Source organism: Myotis daubentonii, chromosome 19 (genome assembly GCF_963259705.1).
Source record: "Myotis daubentonii chromosome 19, mMyoDau2.1, whole genome shotgun sequence".
In the NCBI taxonomy this organism is placed as follows: Eukaryota; Metazoa; Chordata; class Mammalia; order Chiroptera; family Vespertilionidae; genus Myotis; species Myotis daubentonii.
In genome coordinates, this window is record NC_081858.1 from 22,259,390 (window position 1) to 22,275,079 (window position 15,690).

Genomic DNA, 15,690 nt, shown 5'->3' on the forward strand with positions numbered 1-15,690 from the left:
GACTCACGGAGGAGGGGGGGGAAGCTACACGAGGTGGAACTGGAAAAACGGGCGGGTTGGAGATGGGTTTTCTGCGGAGTGTCAAGCTGCATTTGTTGAACAGAACGAGTCAAGGCTGTGTCCTGCAGTCTGATGCTCACTAAGGGGAAGAGCCGACATGTTTAGATGCAGCTGCAGAACTTCACTTCACACAAGTTTGAGTTGCCCGGGTTCTTTTCTACGAGCATCTCTCTCTCACACATGACTGTGTAAGACATGCCATGTGGGGTGATGGCTCCTCTAGGAAGTGGGTGAGAGGAACAGGGCCACCGGTGGTACAGAAGGTGACATTAGCTTTAATGACAAATTGTCCGCTGTTCTGAACTCTGGGTAGGAGGAGAATCGGAGGCCTCTTATGTTATTGTTGTGTCTTCCTGCCGCTGTGAGAGCCTGTGTGCTTCTGCCCCAGCAGCCCCACCTTGAGCTTCCCAGGCACGGGGTCGGAAAGCGCTCCTTCAGAGAAAGCGGAACGGCCATCATGGCTGAAGTTTAATAAAGCCATTGATCACGTTTTAATCTATAAGTTATCTATGAAAACAAAATAACCCACACCATTTTATTTTATCATTTATTTATTTATCTATATTTTAAAAATCCACAACGTTTTAGAGCCGTCAAGAGCCATCAAGGTGCAGCTGCACACCAGCTATGAAAGCAGAGTCAGTGTTTTAGGTAGTGCAATATTTCCAGCTGCTGAAGAGTGATATGAAATGACAAGCTACCCCTCCTCGGCAAGAGAGACCCAGAGTTGATGCCTAGAAACTACTACCCGCGCCCAGTCCCACACAGGGTGATTCTCAGGTGATGAAAACCAAGATGGGGTCCCATTTCTTTGCGCAGGTTGACAGTTATGTGGGCCCCAGCATAATGCGCAAACCCGCTCAGTGTACACACACGCTCAGGAGAGATCTTCGGAGGAATGGAGCATTTAAAGTGGCAAATCCATAGACTCGGAGGTTACTAACAAATCTTAAATGCTGAATTCCTGTCTATAAATTCCTTGCTGTCTTTCCATCAAAGTAAACACACACACTGGCCGCCAGGGGCTTGGCACAGCCAGGCCTGGACACTGACGGGACCCGGCACCCGTCTCCATAGAAGCCATGGAGTCAGGTCTCGCCCACGTTGCCACCAACCTCAAGGTTCTTGCTGGAAGGTGTTTGCTGCTTGGAAGGGAGCTACAAGCCCAAGCCACTCCATAGAGCAGACGAAGGACCAGGCACTCCTGGCTTCTATTCTGGCTCAGTCTCTGTGGTGGGGAGACTGAAGGGGTGTGATGAGGGGGGCAAGGGTGGATGGTTGTCAACATAGACCACTGACACGGCCTTTGCCTCAATTCCCTGGATCTAGAGTCAAGTTCTCATGATAAAGGTGAAGAATGAGGACAGAGGAGCACAATGGGTGGACAGAGAAAACAGTGAAACAACAACAAAGAAAACCAACCCAGGGAGCCGTGAATTTCGTGAGCTGAGAGTACCGAGGTCTCCAGGGTTCCCTGCGCTGAGGACGGACGGGGGCGAGACCCAAGTTTCTTGGATTTTACGATCTGAGTAAAGCCGTGCCCAGAAGAGCAGGACCTTGGCTAAGATTTGTTTCCCCCTGCTTAACAGGCGGGCAAACAAGCAGGAGGAAGGCAGCTGCTCCCGGGAACCAGGAGGCTTTGGGTGACAGCGCACCTTCTAGAAACAGAGCTGCTCGTAGGGCCAACTGGTGTTTTCTGGCAAACCCAGGATGCAGTGTGAACGTACTTTCTGGAACAAGCCAGTGGAGGCACCCTAGCAGCTGGCCTGCTGAGGACTTGGAGCATCTGAGGCCAATGAGAGCAGCGCCCAAACTTCTGTGCTCATGACCTTCCAGCGGCAGCTCTGCCTCCCTGGGGAGCAGGTGGTCTTGGCCATCTGGAGTCTGGAGAGGCTGCTGGGGATGGGCTGGAGGCAGAGCCTTTGTTGGATGCATAGAGGCTACCTGAGTAGTTTTCAGAAACAGGAGTGTCTCACACATATTAGGCTTCGTGCACACAGGCCCAGGTCACGGAAACCAGCCTGGAGCTTGGAGTGCCTGGGCCTTGTGCCTGCACGGCAAACTCAGAGACGTAAGGAAGGAAAGACTCACCAAAGAGCAAACTAGAAAAAAGAGAACCCCCTCCACAGTCATGGGCCTGGACTTCAGGCCACTGGGAGTACGGAGAAACGACCGATGCTGGCGGAATCTGGAGGTTTATTTCCGACACCCCCTTCCCATTAGTGTCACCTGGAGAATGTGTAGAGTCGCATGTGCATCCCAAGTTCTTGAAGCCACAGGGGAGTCTCATGGCTATAGAGAGGGTCTGAGGGCTGCAGTCGCCTGGCATGTCGGTCCCGGGCCCCGGGGAACGCTGCCTTCTGGAGCTGAGGTCCTGGTAGGCAGGAGTCTGTGAGGCAGGCGGCCGGCACCGGTGCTAGGACAGCTCGAAGCCCGTGTTCATGCTGATGGCGTAGCGCAGCTTCTCCCGCAGGACGCTCTTCTTGCTGTAGTTGGGCAGCTTGAGCAGGTTAAAGCAGGTGGAGGAGGTGGGCAGGCGGCCACCTGGCTCCCGCTTGCGGATGGTGAAGAAGCCCCGGAGGACGCTGCCCAGGGTGTCCCCCGTGTCCTGCAAGCACACAGCACAGCCTCGGTTGGAGGTGCCTAGTGAGGGAGCGTGGGCAGGTGCCCGAGCGCGAGGCCCGGGGAGAGGACCTGACCGGTGCTGGGTGCTGAGCGGGGTGTGCTGCCCCGCCCTGGCGAGGCTGGGCCTGTGAGTGTGCCCTCCACCACCAAGACCGGCCCCAAACTGAGGACAAGCCTTGAGAGGCGAGTGCACAGAGCAGCCCCGCTCCTCGGGCGGCACAGGGGACTCCTGTGTTAAGGAAGCGCCAGGAAATGGGGCCTCTGGGGAACCGCTAATTATTGAGTAACCAGTTGTCAAAGAGCCAGAATACAGTGAAAATACTTTAGGTCCCCAAACATTTCTGCGGGCAGCCTCACGCTTCCTCCCCGACCTGGCCAGTGCTTGGCCGGGGCAGACTAGCTTGGGGCAGCCGCCTCCAGCAAGGGGGCTCGTGTCCCACGGGAGGATCTGGAGCCCAGACTGCAGCATCCTGAAAGGTGTGGCACTCACAGGCCACCAGGCTGCGGGAGTGGGGGGAGAGAGACACTTAACAAGGGCTACTCGGAGCACCAACCCTGCAGAGGATGACAACCCCTAAAGCATTCATTCTCTTTATAAAGACAGGAGACAGAGCAGCCTGCCCAGCTGTGCAGCCAGCAGGTGGAGGAGTTGGCATTCAAGCCTGTGCCTGTTCAGTCCCTAGGTCCATGCCCTCACCCTCTGCCACACTGCCTCTCAGACCTGGAGCCTGGCAGAACAGCGGCGACTGAAAACACCTCCAGCTACTCCTCCCTGAGGGAGGAAGGAGGACCAACTGAGCTGAGGCGGCAGGGCCAGCCTGCTCTCCCAAAAGAACAGCGAACCGGCTCCCAGGAGCCAGCGGCTTGCCCTGTGGTGGGCATAGCACACGACCCTCCCCAGCCGTGGTACCTGGTCATCTGACACTTCGACACAGCGAATGGAGAAAGGAGGCTTGAGGTAGGCGAATCCCAGGAGCGGGGGCCTGGAGCAGCTGGTCACAAACTGCAACACAAGGCGGGTCAGGGGACAAGGGGCCAGCGCTCCCTCAGAAACGGGCCCTCAGTCTCTCACTCCTCCAGTGACGGCTCAGTCACTGCTGTTCGGCCAACAGGACGGGTCAGAGGGCACATTCGGCCCAAGAACTGGGACACATCTCATGTCTCTTAAGGACTGGTCTCAGACTAAAACGTGAAATCCACGCCAGCAGACATGACTAGCCAAGTCTGGTGGAGGATGTGTGAAGAGTTAAGGAACAGTGAAACTCCCACCAGGGAAATGGTCTCTGGTGGGACTGGCACGTTTTGAACATTACAACTTTAAAGACACCAGTACAGGAGTCCTGGTGAATGCCAGCCACTCCCTTTGCAAAATATACACTAATAGCCGCTTACTTGACGGTGCGCATTGTATTGGGACATTGCATGTGTGGTATTGTGTGTGCACACTACTGAGAAAAAAGCTTCACAGAGGTAGTCCCTAGTGAATAGAAATGGAGACTATTTAAACCCTACACTGCAGGAGCAGATTGTCTCTATTTTCTTAAGGTAACAGCACCACTTTCTTCTATAACGACAGGAAAGCAAGAGAGAGGCATGAGCAAGGCCAGCGCCAGCGAAGGGGCAGATGGAGTGCGGAACCCAACAGGCAGAGCATGCCTGTCCCTGCAGAGGGTCCGCGCAGGCTCGCCTCACCTCAAGGCCGTCCCCGGTTACTACCTGACCCGCCTATGGGACAGGGCATGCTGATGACAGGAGGTCCTCCTGTTAACGTCATTTCCCCCCAGTGTAAGTTATTACATCACCTGGCCTTCTAGATTTAGAACATCTACGTATGCATGCACGCACACGTAGGTAACATGCACAGTACCTTCAGAAACATGGCTCTCTCGTTGGGCGTGAAGTCGGAGGCCAGAATATCCCAGAGCCAGATAATGACCCTGTGACTTCCATGAAAACCACCGTAGTACACTGTGTGCTTCCTGAAACAATATCAGACACGGCTCAGTCACGCAGACACAGGTAAGCACGGCATTTAGACAGGCACTACTAACTACCAAGTCCCCTGAAAGCCAGAGTTCATGCCTTAATAACCCCATGTCCCTGGAAGCTAACGGGGCAGAGAGTTCAAGAGCTGGCAGCTCCAGAGCAGAAGGCAAGAGGAGGTCCTACAACTAGTCCTGAGAAGCTCAGAGAGCCCAGTGGTCCTCAAGATCTGCTTCACTTCGGTTTCTAGGCACACAAGTGGTTGGGCTTTTATTCCAAGCAGTTCACCCCGTGAGCGGGGAGGAGAGCATCGGAGGTGGGCCCTGAAATAACTCTCCAAAGAGGACCCCGCGGGGAGCTGCTTGCTTTCCGGGCCTAAGAACTTCGCCCTCGCCAGCTCACTCACTCCTTACTTTAAATCCTCCAGGTCAATCTCAGCGTTGTCACCGGAGATGAGACGCTGGAGCTCAGGGGTTGAGAACATCCGGGTCCACTCGGGTTTGATGATAGAACGGAATCCGCTGATGAGGGCAGCCGTCTGGTTTTTGATTTGAGTGTGCATTCTAAAGTGTGCCATCAGATGGATGTAGCTAATTCTGTTGCCGACAAAAGAAAACAATGGAAATTAACAGGACAGAGTGGGCTGTTCCAATGGGCTAGAAGATGAGTTAGGTCATTTTTGTTCCATTTTACAGAAACACAAACAGTACCGGGACATTTCACCAGAACCACCAGATGACGACGATGGCTCTCCTGAACGGTACACTCCGTGCCTCTGTGAAGGCATTGAACGTTCAAGGGCATGACCTCATCACTTTTCCAAAAAGAACTGCACAAAACAGTGGGCCAGTCATTCATCAGGATAACACCCCAATGTGTCAAGAGTCAAAGCAAGACAATCTCCAGGTAAGGAGAGGGCCCTTCTTGGTACACAGGGTATTTTTCCGGTCTTGGATTTATTTTCATCCTTTTGGACATACACCAATTAAGATGTAATGCAGTCCTCCACTGAGCTTTAAAGCAGAGAAAAACCGCTTCATACTGAAACTTCAATCAAAACCTTGCTCATCTAGACCAAGAACGAGGCCATGCAAAGGAGAGGCCGCAGAAAGTTCTGGCCAAATGCAGCTGGCTCATGTTCAGTTTCAACTAGGACATCAGGGCACTAACCACGGCTCCAGCAGATGGTCTCCTGGGTCTGATTTTATGAACACAATGGCCGCATGTACAACGTATAATATACTGCAGCTGAACAGGTTAAGTACATCCCAACAGGCTTGCTAGCCTTGCTGATTTCGTAGCAAGCAGGTACTCAGGGTTTTGAAAGAACCCGAGCCCAGCCCAAGTACAACTCTCAAAATCCCAATCAGTCCAATCAAATAAACATGTTACCGCAGCACTCGGATCTGAGTGACTGACCTTGAAAACAGCCTACTTCAAAAATTATCCAGCAGCAAACTTGCACATCCATACACTTCAAAATGACCTTTCCTTGACTCTTTGAAGCCGGTTACTAATACTGTCCATTCCACCAAAGAAATAGAGGGGCTCTCCCATTTCACACCTCGGAAGTGCAGGGCCCAGCATCCCCTGAAAGAGGAGAAGTGGGCACTGCCAGGCCTCGCGGGATAGGCAGCCTGCAGCATTGAACCCCGCTCCCACCCTGAGGTTTACACTAAGAGCGCGTGAAAGGACTTTCTCCACAGGAGTTTCCAGGCGGGGCAGGAACCTCACGCCACACAGGCTGCACGGATCCACTTCCTCCTACCACCACCCCTGTGCCCTCTTGTCTGGCACAAAAACCCACCAATCTGAGGGCGGCTGGCTGCGTGTGACGTGTCACCTATTCGATGATGGTGGCAACCACTGCTCTCATTTACTAAGGTCCTCCTGTGACCCAGACACCCTGGAAGGTCTTTTACACGCGCGCTCTCCCGGGAAGCCCTCTGCAGGGATGGTGAGAGGGAACACGGGCAGGAACAGGATCCACTCGCTGACGCCTCCAGCCTGTTCCTCCCTGCCAGGCTCTGTTCTCTCTCAGCTGTCAAACTAACGCCCCAGAGGCAAGTCAGACTGGTGCATCTCAATCCTGACAAGAACAGTCTGTTCTGAATGAAAGCTCCCAAGCATGAGGCTGACCGAGGCCTCCCAACCCAGAGACGTGATGCTCAGGACACTGGGCTGTAACGTGCACCTGGTCCAAAGGCCTCACCAGGTAGGACCGAGCTCTCATGTGTCACTGAGGGGAGTGACACTCAGATTATAGTTCAGGTGCTCAGCGAAGTCTGGTGGCAGGAGAAGACGGACAGAATGACAGGCCTATATCTACTCCTCACACCAGGTTCTACTATTTTAATTCGGTGAGAATAGGCCAGGTGGAGACAGTGCATTAAGGGGTTTGGCTTCTAGGGACCAAAGAAGTTGACATTCATGACAGATTCCTGAAAGCCTGTTATCTGTGGTGACAGCTGCCGGGCCTCAGAAGCTCCTCGTATCTAAGACCTATCTGCTGCATCCGAACTTGCCACTGTGTTCTCAAGACCGGGCTTTCTACAACCGCCAGGTGCTATCATTCCTAAACCATCTTCCCTCCAGGTGCCTTCTGCCTCGGTGCCCTCTGGGTTCTGGACTGCATGCCCGAAGGGCCCAGAATCCATCTGTCTGCACCGAGGGCCATCGTTACATTCCTAGGAACACTGCCTCTGGCCTCAGAAGTGCTACTGCAAACAATAAAGTGTCAATTCTTATTTTGCACATCAAATGTAATATGATTTTGGTCTATGAACTCTAACCAGTAAGTTCCATTATAATATTTATGGCTTTTCTACTTCAAAGTATCTTAATAAATTCTCAAAGTAAGCCCGGAGAGCCAGAATGAAGTCTTCTCAAGTGCTGACCTTAAAAATCGAATTGCGATACTCACTTATTTTCATTTGTAACAGGAATGGTCTTCCCTCCAGGAATCAGTTCATGGCAAACGAGCTGGGGGATAAGAGGGGGAGCAATCACTCGAGAGGATTCTAATGGGGAGAAAGCTTCCTGCAGACAAAAGGGCCAACACCCACGTCCAGAATAACGACACAATTAAGATGGGACATGTTTGGGAACAACCATTTCCACAAAAAGCCTGGGCTTACACATCAGCAAGCAGACCCTGCATGATCAATACGAAAGGTTTTTTTTCTCTAGCAAAAAAAAAAAAAAAAAAGATGATGTGGGTGCCAGGGAGAAAGATCTGGAAGGCCAGCCACGTGTTACCGGTGGCATCTCTGGGCACCACCACTCTAGGCGGTTTTCATTTTCACCTGTATGCTCACATTCTAGCTGATACTTGGTTAGGAGTTTGCATTATTTTTATAGTCAGGAGAGAGAATTAAGAATGCAGGAAGAAGCCTCAAAATCTGATGAAAGATTTGGAAACTATAGAATCAACTGCTTTCTTCAATGTCAAGAACTTCAGTGGGTCACCTAAAGAAATGAAAGAGTGCATCGTTTTCAAGCAAATTTTAATAGAAATTCTGTTAATATAACTCTAAAGATGTGGACAGTTTGGAAAACAGTGGCCTCTAGGGGCAATGCTGTGTGCATCATGGGGCACACCAAAGATTTTCAAACTAAAAGGGCCCTAGGAGTCGCCCAGCCTGGCGTTTCCCACAAAGGGTCCCAGGGAGCACCCTGCCTGTGAGCTCTGATTTGACAGTCACTCATGCGATGGCATTCTCTCTGAAAGAGGCGTTCTGTGGTCAAATGCGCTGGCATTCTTTCTCACAGTCTTCTCTGAGCCCTCAGGTGCCAGCCTGCTTGGCGGCTCTTCAGGAGGAGGATAGGGCACATGGGCACTTACAGAACACCCGGTGACACTGGTCCCAGCAAGGGCTCACACTCGGCAAGTGGCCCTTTGAGAAAAGGAACTTGTGGCTCGGGGAGACTGAGCGGCCTCTGAGGCCCCAGAGGCAGGGCTCAGAGGCAGCCCCACACCCGAGCTCACGGCACGGTTCCTCCAGAGCAGCCCTCGGACCGCATGCACGGGGGCTCGTTCAGGTGTCACCAGGACACACTGGAGGGGCCGGGGCACTTCCGAGAAAAGCTGAGAAGAACTCGGGGAGGAAACAGCTCTGCCCCCATGATTTCAAGGGCCTTTTTTCTTCCTGTTCTGCTCTTTGTGACGAGTTGGGATGGGGACAGGAGTCTGTTAGAGGCATGTCTTCTCAGAGCCTTCTTCCCCTTCTCAGTCACTGTCCTCATGAGTGACAGCTAATCCTCACCATGGCAACAAAAAGCAGCGTTACAAACGGAGCTATGACTTCAGTTAGGAATGGCCCAGAGCGTAACCTCAGCAGACCGAGGGGTCTCAGCACAGCGAGAGCAAGCAGGCAAAGGCCAGGTCAGCTGTAATGGAAGGAGGAGACCCCCCACTCCCAGCGAGGTGGGACAGGAGAACTGGCACGGGAGCCAGAGGAAAGAGGCCAAACAGACAGACACTCTGTTTAGGGACCGTTGGGGAAAGCATCAAGGGCAGGGCAGGCCTCAGGAAGCCAGAGGGACAGAGAGAAGACTTCAGCCCCAGAAGTCAACCTACCTGACCCATGACGTCTTCATCGTACGACAGCGTCAGGCCCAGGTCGGAGATGTCCCCATCGTAGCGCTAAGATGACGGAGAAGGGAAGTGTTGGAACCCAGCAGGGCTATGTCCTTGAAGAACTGACACTCCTGCCTACAAGGTCTGCTTAGGCATCAACTGCTGTGGCCACTGAACAGCTGGAAGCAAAGGAGACAGCCACGCATCCCCTCGAGGAAGGAGGCCCTGAGCATGGGTCCTGAGAGGCAGCGTCCTGAGGGCATGAGGGGCAGGGAACCTCATCCACCACACCCACCCTGCGGGGCTTCACTCACTTCTGCCTTCCACCAGCGCTCAGCTAAGCCCCCGCCTGTCCTCACTGACCTTAATGGAGGTGAGGTTTTTGTAGAACTCAGAGTCCAGGGAAGGCAGCTCGTCCACGGAGCTATAGAAGACACTGTGGTGGTGCCCGAGCAGCTGGCTCAGGAAGAAGGAGGCGAAGGGCACGTCCACCACGATCCCCTGGGGGAGGAGATAAGCTTGTTTGTCCAGATTCCGCCCCAATAACCCATCAGGGGCAGCTCACGCTGCAGAGGCTCCAGAAGCATCTCCGGGCACTTCCGAAATTTTCAACCTGGACGCTACCTCCCCATCACTTAACAAACCCAACCAAGTCCCCCCTGGGGACACCTCAGCATGGTGGTTATGGACATAGGCTTTGGAGCCACACCGCTCAGGGATCAAACCAGCTCTGCTGCTGCCCGGCCATGGAGCCTTGGTTTCCCACCTGAAAATGGGTGACAGCGCAGCCTCCCTGCTGACATTTTGGGAGCAGGTTGTGGGAGCTCAGAGGACAAGCACCCACCAGAGGCAGGGCAGGGCAAACAGCGGGGCCTAGTGCCCCCGTTTCTTTCATCTGCACTGTTGTTATTGTTGCCGGGGAGGGAGGAAACAGAGTCGAGGCCCAGGAAATGGGGGAGGACGTTCACACCACTCCTCACCCTTCAGCGAAGCGGAGGGCAGGTTTAGGACTCAGGTGGCCTGGGTGCGAATCTGCATTCTACCCCTTAACGAGCGAAGAGACTCTGGATAAGCATCTCCCGAGCCTAGGTTCTCTTGTCCTTACAAACAGGACAGCGGTGGCCACACCACAGGGATGCTGAGGACTCAGTGAGCCGCACAAGAAAGTACCAGTCTCTCTATACAGTAATCACGGTTCCTGTCCTTTCCTGGCTTTACCCTAATGACAGGCAGTTGACACGCTAGGTCTGATCACATAAATGCATACAAAGCCCATGGTACTTCCCACGTTTTATCGTCCTTTCCAGTTCCATGCTCCTTCACGCGCCTACCTCATACACGGCCTTCCCCAGCATCTTGCCCACGAACTCAAAGAGCTGCAGGTAGTTCTCGTGGATGTAAGAGGTGGGCGAGGGGTAGAGCCTCTCATCCCCACTGGTTGTCTGCGAGGAAAAGGTGACAGAGGCAGGGAGGTGAGGCCTTGGGTGGGGCAAGCCCAGCCCTTCGGTTCTCGTGGCGCCTCCGTGTGGCGGCTGGCAGCCCCGCTCCCTCCCTGGAATACCTTGAACAGGTTGAGTGCCGGGTCAAACACCCTCTTGATGATCTCTTCCAAGAACTCCTTGAAAACACCATCTTGATCGATACCTGCCTCGTCCACCCCGAGGTCATTGACAAACTTCACGCGGATCACGCCCTTCATGGCGTGCTGGGACAGCTGCCGCAGCTGCTCATAGCCGTCCTGCCGAGGGCAGAAGTGCAGCCCATTAGGACACCGCTGCACACTTGGGGCTCCCCGAAGGCTCTCCTCCCTGTGGGAGCTCTCCAGTGGAATAGACGTGTGAGTCAGGGCGCATGGGCGCATGAGAAGAGCAGTTCTCACCCGTTCTTAATGAAAGCCTGGTCAAAGGAACTCATTTTGTGGGACGTGACTTTGCCACTCTTCCCCATGGGGAGACTGCCTTCGAGAGGATGCAGAGCAGCGAGACAGGAAACTAGACAAAATGAGTCACAACAGGCCCTCGGCCATCTGACAGGGATGAAAGAAGCCTGGACCAGATCTCACCCTCTCTGTTTTAATGATACAAGGATCTAGCTCATTGGTTATCAACCACACTACAGACACACTAGAAGATGAAGAATAAAATACCCTCCACCTCAACTCCTGGTACCTCTCCCCAGATCACGAAAGGCCTTGTGAGTCATGCTGAGGAATTTAAACATCCACAGGGTGGTGGGGAGCCCAGCAGTGGTTATGCCAGCAGAACATGGCTGGCTTTCTGTCCTAGGTCTCTCTGTTGGCAGCAGAGCAGATGGCTGGCAGACCCCGACCCGGGGACGGGAGAGCTGGCTTCATTCTTGAGGGCCTTCGAGGCCTGATATCTGTGACCCTACTGAGAATCTGAATTTCTTTGGCCTTAGTTCTGCCACTGGCGGGTGAGGGGACAAGCGGGTGTCCCCCTGAGGTTCCTCCCAGGACTGGAATGCTACAGTGCCAGCCCCGTGCACCCTTGTGAGGGGATGCCTTCCTGGAGGACTAACCTGGACGCCTGGCACAGAAGCCCCGCCTTCAACACAAACCACAGCAAAGGAAGCGGACAAAAAGCCTGGGACATCATGAGTCTAATGTCAGCTTTTTGATGCCCCTCGTGTCCAAATCGAGCGAAGGCCACGGGGCTCTCATGTTCTAATAATCAGACCACCAGACTGTAACACGGCTAACGAATAAGTGACCTCCTCCCTCCTCATTCAGTAGGAAGGCAGTGATCAGTTTCATGACAAGATATTTCTAATGGGACGGGAAGAGGAAAACAGACTTGGCCTAAAACCTGAGACAGACACCCCTCATTTTACGTCCCTTAGGGATGGGTTTTAAAACGCAGCCTCAGGTAACCAGGACGTCAAGTGACGGTGCCATAAGCATTGACACCTGAGAAGGGAGTTGGGGACTCTCCAGACTTCCTGTGGGTGCTGGTCCCACTGGAGGGGGATGGTAGGTGGTGGGTCTGAGAACTTTGAGACAGGAGAGGTGCATCTGAAGAAAATGCGGGAGAAGGGCGTTTCTATTACACAACTGGGTGTATTCTTCTTTGGGGTCGCCAGAGTGGTAACCTATATGCTGGCTTTGACGGCGGTGGGCCACTTCCCTTGCATCTCATCAGTGTATGTCTACAAAGAACTTCTGGCTCTGTGGTAATGCAGCTCTCAGCACGGCTCAGTCAACTTAACACCTACACTCCCACCTCCACATGCACAGTTGGGCCAAGTGCCTGCCAGGACAAATGGAGTTTGCACAGACACGAGATGTTCTGCACATTGCACTTCCTGTCCTCCTTTAGAGGCACCAAGTGTTTGATGCTCTAGCCAGGGGCCCTCCTGGTGAAAAGGAGAAGAAAACCTGTTTAACCAAGCAGCTCTCAGAGCAGGAAACAGGACAAATGGCCCCTTTCTGGCTCCCAGAGCCTCAATTCCAGTGTCATTAGATGAAGGAGTGACAAGAACAGTTCAGAGGCAACAGTTCACCCGCTGAAGCGCCTACCCTCCACAGAGCACACTTCCTGTGGGCTTCTCACCTCCAACATCCGGGACCGTCGGATAGTGATGTGGGTGACGTGAGGTGAGGCAGAGCTGGTCTCCACGAGCCCCAGTTTCTCCTTCTCCTTGGTGACCATATTTCGGAACAGGAGAACTCTCTGAAACGAGCAACGGTGAGACCAGAAACAGGGTCAAGGGCTGATGATTCCCTAAAACACACTGGACAAGATTCATGGTTTTAAGTCATTTGAGACGCAACTGGAATGGGATGCTTCCAGAAATTAAAAGTGACTTGAGGGAACAGGCAACATTCCCCAAAACACTCTTGGGAATTAGAAATATAGCTTCTTCCCTCCCTCCTACATTCTCTCCAGCCAGACTGTCCATCTGTCTCTCCAACAGCACTGCATTCTCTCATTCGAGGCCTTTAAACACTGCCCACTTTTGCCTGTGCTCCCGACTCCTTTCTGGGCTCCCACAGCATCCAACCCTGTGGCACACACCCCACTCTACAGGACTGCCAGTTCATAGTGTCTTCAATCCCTGTACCCACAGGACTTAGCTTCATGCCCTACAAGAGTAAGATCCAATCACGGTTTGCTTCTGCTGAATGAGGGAGCGTGTTTATTAATTTCCAACTGGGTAACAGAGATGGAAAGCCCGGAGCCACGTGGAGGAACAGAAAGACACACGGGCCCTGCTCTGAGTGTGACTCACGTTTTTGTGAGGAATGACGTGAGGGATGTACTGCAGGATCAGCTGGGCCCGCTTTCTGTCCTTGTCCAGTTCTTGGAAGAGCACGCTAGGTTTGAGATCCCTTTAAAAGAAAGACATGGGCTTGGGATAATGAAAACAAAAAACCCACCATTCTTGGCAAACTGCACCCTGTGGGCCACATGCAGCCTGCCGCCCATTTTTTGTCAAGTTTTAATGGGACACAACCACACTCATTCATTACGTGTTGTCTCTGGCTGTGTTCGTACCACAGCGACTGGTCTGCAGAGCCTAAAATAGTCACCATCAGGCCCTTTACAGAAACAGCTGGCCAGTCCTGCTCTGGTGCCACAACTTACACAGGAGTTGACATGTCATTGATGAGATAATGTGGACACGATCTTATGTTTAGTTGTTGCAAGAGGATTCTCCAACCCCATCCTCCAAAACACCTAGCTGTAGTTTTCATCCTGCTAATTCTGATTTTTAAAAACTGCCATTTGCCTAGCATTACCTGTAGCTCAGTTCAGCTGAACATTTTTCTTCTTCCCAGTTTGGATAAGAAACACTTGCTAAATGTGACCGGGTTTTGCTGCTATAATGAGCTCTAACCATTCTCAGTGTATACATATTTTAACAGAAGGAACTGCTAGGTGATCCGTCCCGACAGGTGTAGGAAGAACGGGTCTCCTTATGCAGGTAAAAGATGAAGGAGAGGGCCAAGTTCCTCTCTGCCCTGGGACGTGAGTGCAGTGTCCACAAACCCGCCTCCCCACCCCGGGCGCTCACTTTCGCAGCCAGTGGTCCTCAGGGGCGAAGCGGCGCCGGCAGTCCCGCTCATACAGCACCATCAGCCACCCGTGGACGGACTGGAACAGCTCCAAGGTCTCGCCCTTGGCGTTCTCTGTGGGCACACAAGCAGGAGGCACCCTCACGAAGCTGATCAGAATGGAGACGAACTGAAAGGACAGCTCTGGTCATCAAGTCCCACCAAGGCCTCCCCACTCCCCCCTTGTGAATCCTGCATGGAACCAACAGAGCTGAAAGGCACCCTGGGTGTGTTTGAAGTGTCTACAGGACTGAGTATCTCTTAGGCACAATCACTCATGCCACCTCCCACTAGCACATCATCTAAGACCCTATTAATCTAAGGAGCTTTGTACTGAACCACTGGAAACACATCAGGAGGTGCATCTAACCAGAGGTGTTAGCTGGCACACGTTTATCTTCTCAAAGATAAAGAATCAACACAAAGAATCAAAAGGAGATTTGGAGCAAAATTAATCATTACTAATAATTCCTGATATAAGCAAATCTTGAAAAACGTGGGAGAACAAGACTTCTTTAACTTCACCACTGTCTTAAGAGGTCATAGATAGCGAAAAAATGAAACTTCTAATTAGGTGAAGAAATGTGCATTTTCAGTTAACATTGACAGCTAATAAGGCTAAGAACCAGCTGTGTTCCTGACTGACGTCTCTGCCTGTGGCATCAACTGAACAATGGCCGCCACCTTTACCTTACCTACGATGCCATCCCAGATCATCTTAAACACAAAGGAATTCAGAAAAGAGGAGATGGTGACCAGCTCTTCCAGTTTGAATGAAATTTGTTCTTCATAAACTTCAATGTCATCAAGGATCCTAAATCAGAAAATTATTCATAATTATCCACCAAAAAAACTAGATCTGTACTTCTTAGAGGACAAAATAAGGTAACGAAATAAGTTCTATCTTTTAGAGATACTTACTGTAAAATTTACATATAAAGTAGTAAATGTCTAGGATATGCTTCAAAATATGAGGGATAGGAGAGTGGTGGGCATACAGATGAAGCAAGACTGGCAATGAGTTAACCATTGAAGTTGGTGATGGGTGCATGAGAGTTCATTGTACTATATTCTCTCTCCTTTCTATTGACTTGAAATTGTCCCCAGTAAAAAGTTAAAAATACAATTAAGAAGAAAACAATAAGCCCTGCTCTGTATTTTAGCTCTATCTGAAAATATCCTAAAACGGCTCCATTCCCTTTAGAATGTGAGTCACTCTTCGGTCACCCGTGACCCAGCAGGTCAGGGTCTGCACCAGCAGCTACGGACCCTGCTCTTGCCTCCAGCCTCTCACTGAGCTCTTCCCTCCATGATTCTTACCCAATCTGCCACCTACCAGCCGCTGAGGCCTCCTGCCAAGGCTGCTAGC

The 15,690-nt window shown here is 52.2% G+C and overlaps 1 protein-coding gene across 6 annotated transcripts in view; it reads right to left on the bottom strand.

The window, feature by feature from the left end:
• Positions 1-593: 593 nt before the first annotated feature.
• UBE3B (ubiquitin protein ligase E3B) overlaps positions 594-15,690 on the bottom strand; it is a 35,093-nt gene continuing 19,996 nt past the window's right edge. For all 6 annotated transcript variants that reach the window (XM_059675953.1, XM_059675949.1, XM_059675950.1 and 3 more), the window contains 13 exons: positions 15,017-15,135; positions 14,282-14,396; positions 13,496-13,595; positions 12,817-12,936; positions 10,809-10,985; positions 10,579-10,689; positions 9,611-9,748; positions 9,248-9,313; positions 7,592-7,650; positions 5,082-5,264; positions 4,553-4,664; positions 3,596-3,688; positions 594-2,668 (listed from right to left, as the gene is read on the bottom strand). In XM_059675953.1, the coding sequence (XP_059531936.1) occupies positions 2,477-2,668; positions 3,596-3,688; positions 4,553-4,664; positions 5,082-5,264; positions 7,592-7,650; positions 9,248-9,313; positions 9,611-9,748; positions 10,579-10,689; positions 10,809-10,985; positions 12,817-12,936; positions 13,496-13,595; positions 14,282-14,396; positions 15,017-15,135 (1,585 nt within the window). In that variant the 3' untranslated portion in view covers positions 594-2,476. The remainder of the gene's footprint in view (positions 2,669-3,595; positions 3,689-4,552; positions 4,665-5,081; positions 5,265-7,591; positions 7,651-9,247; positions 9,314-9,610; positions 9,749-10,578; positions 10,690-10,808; positions 10,986-12,816; positions 12,937-13,495; positions 13,596-14,281; positions 14,397-15,016; positions 15,136-15,690) is intronic.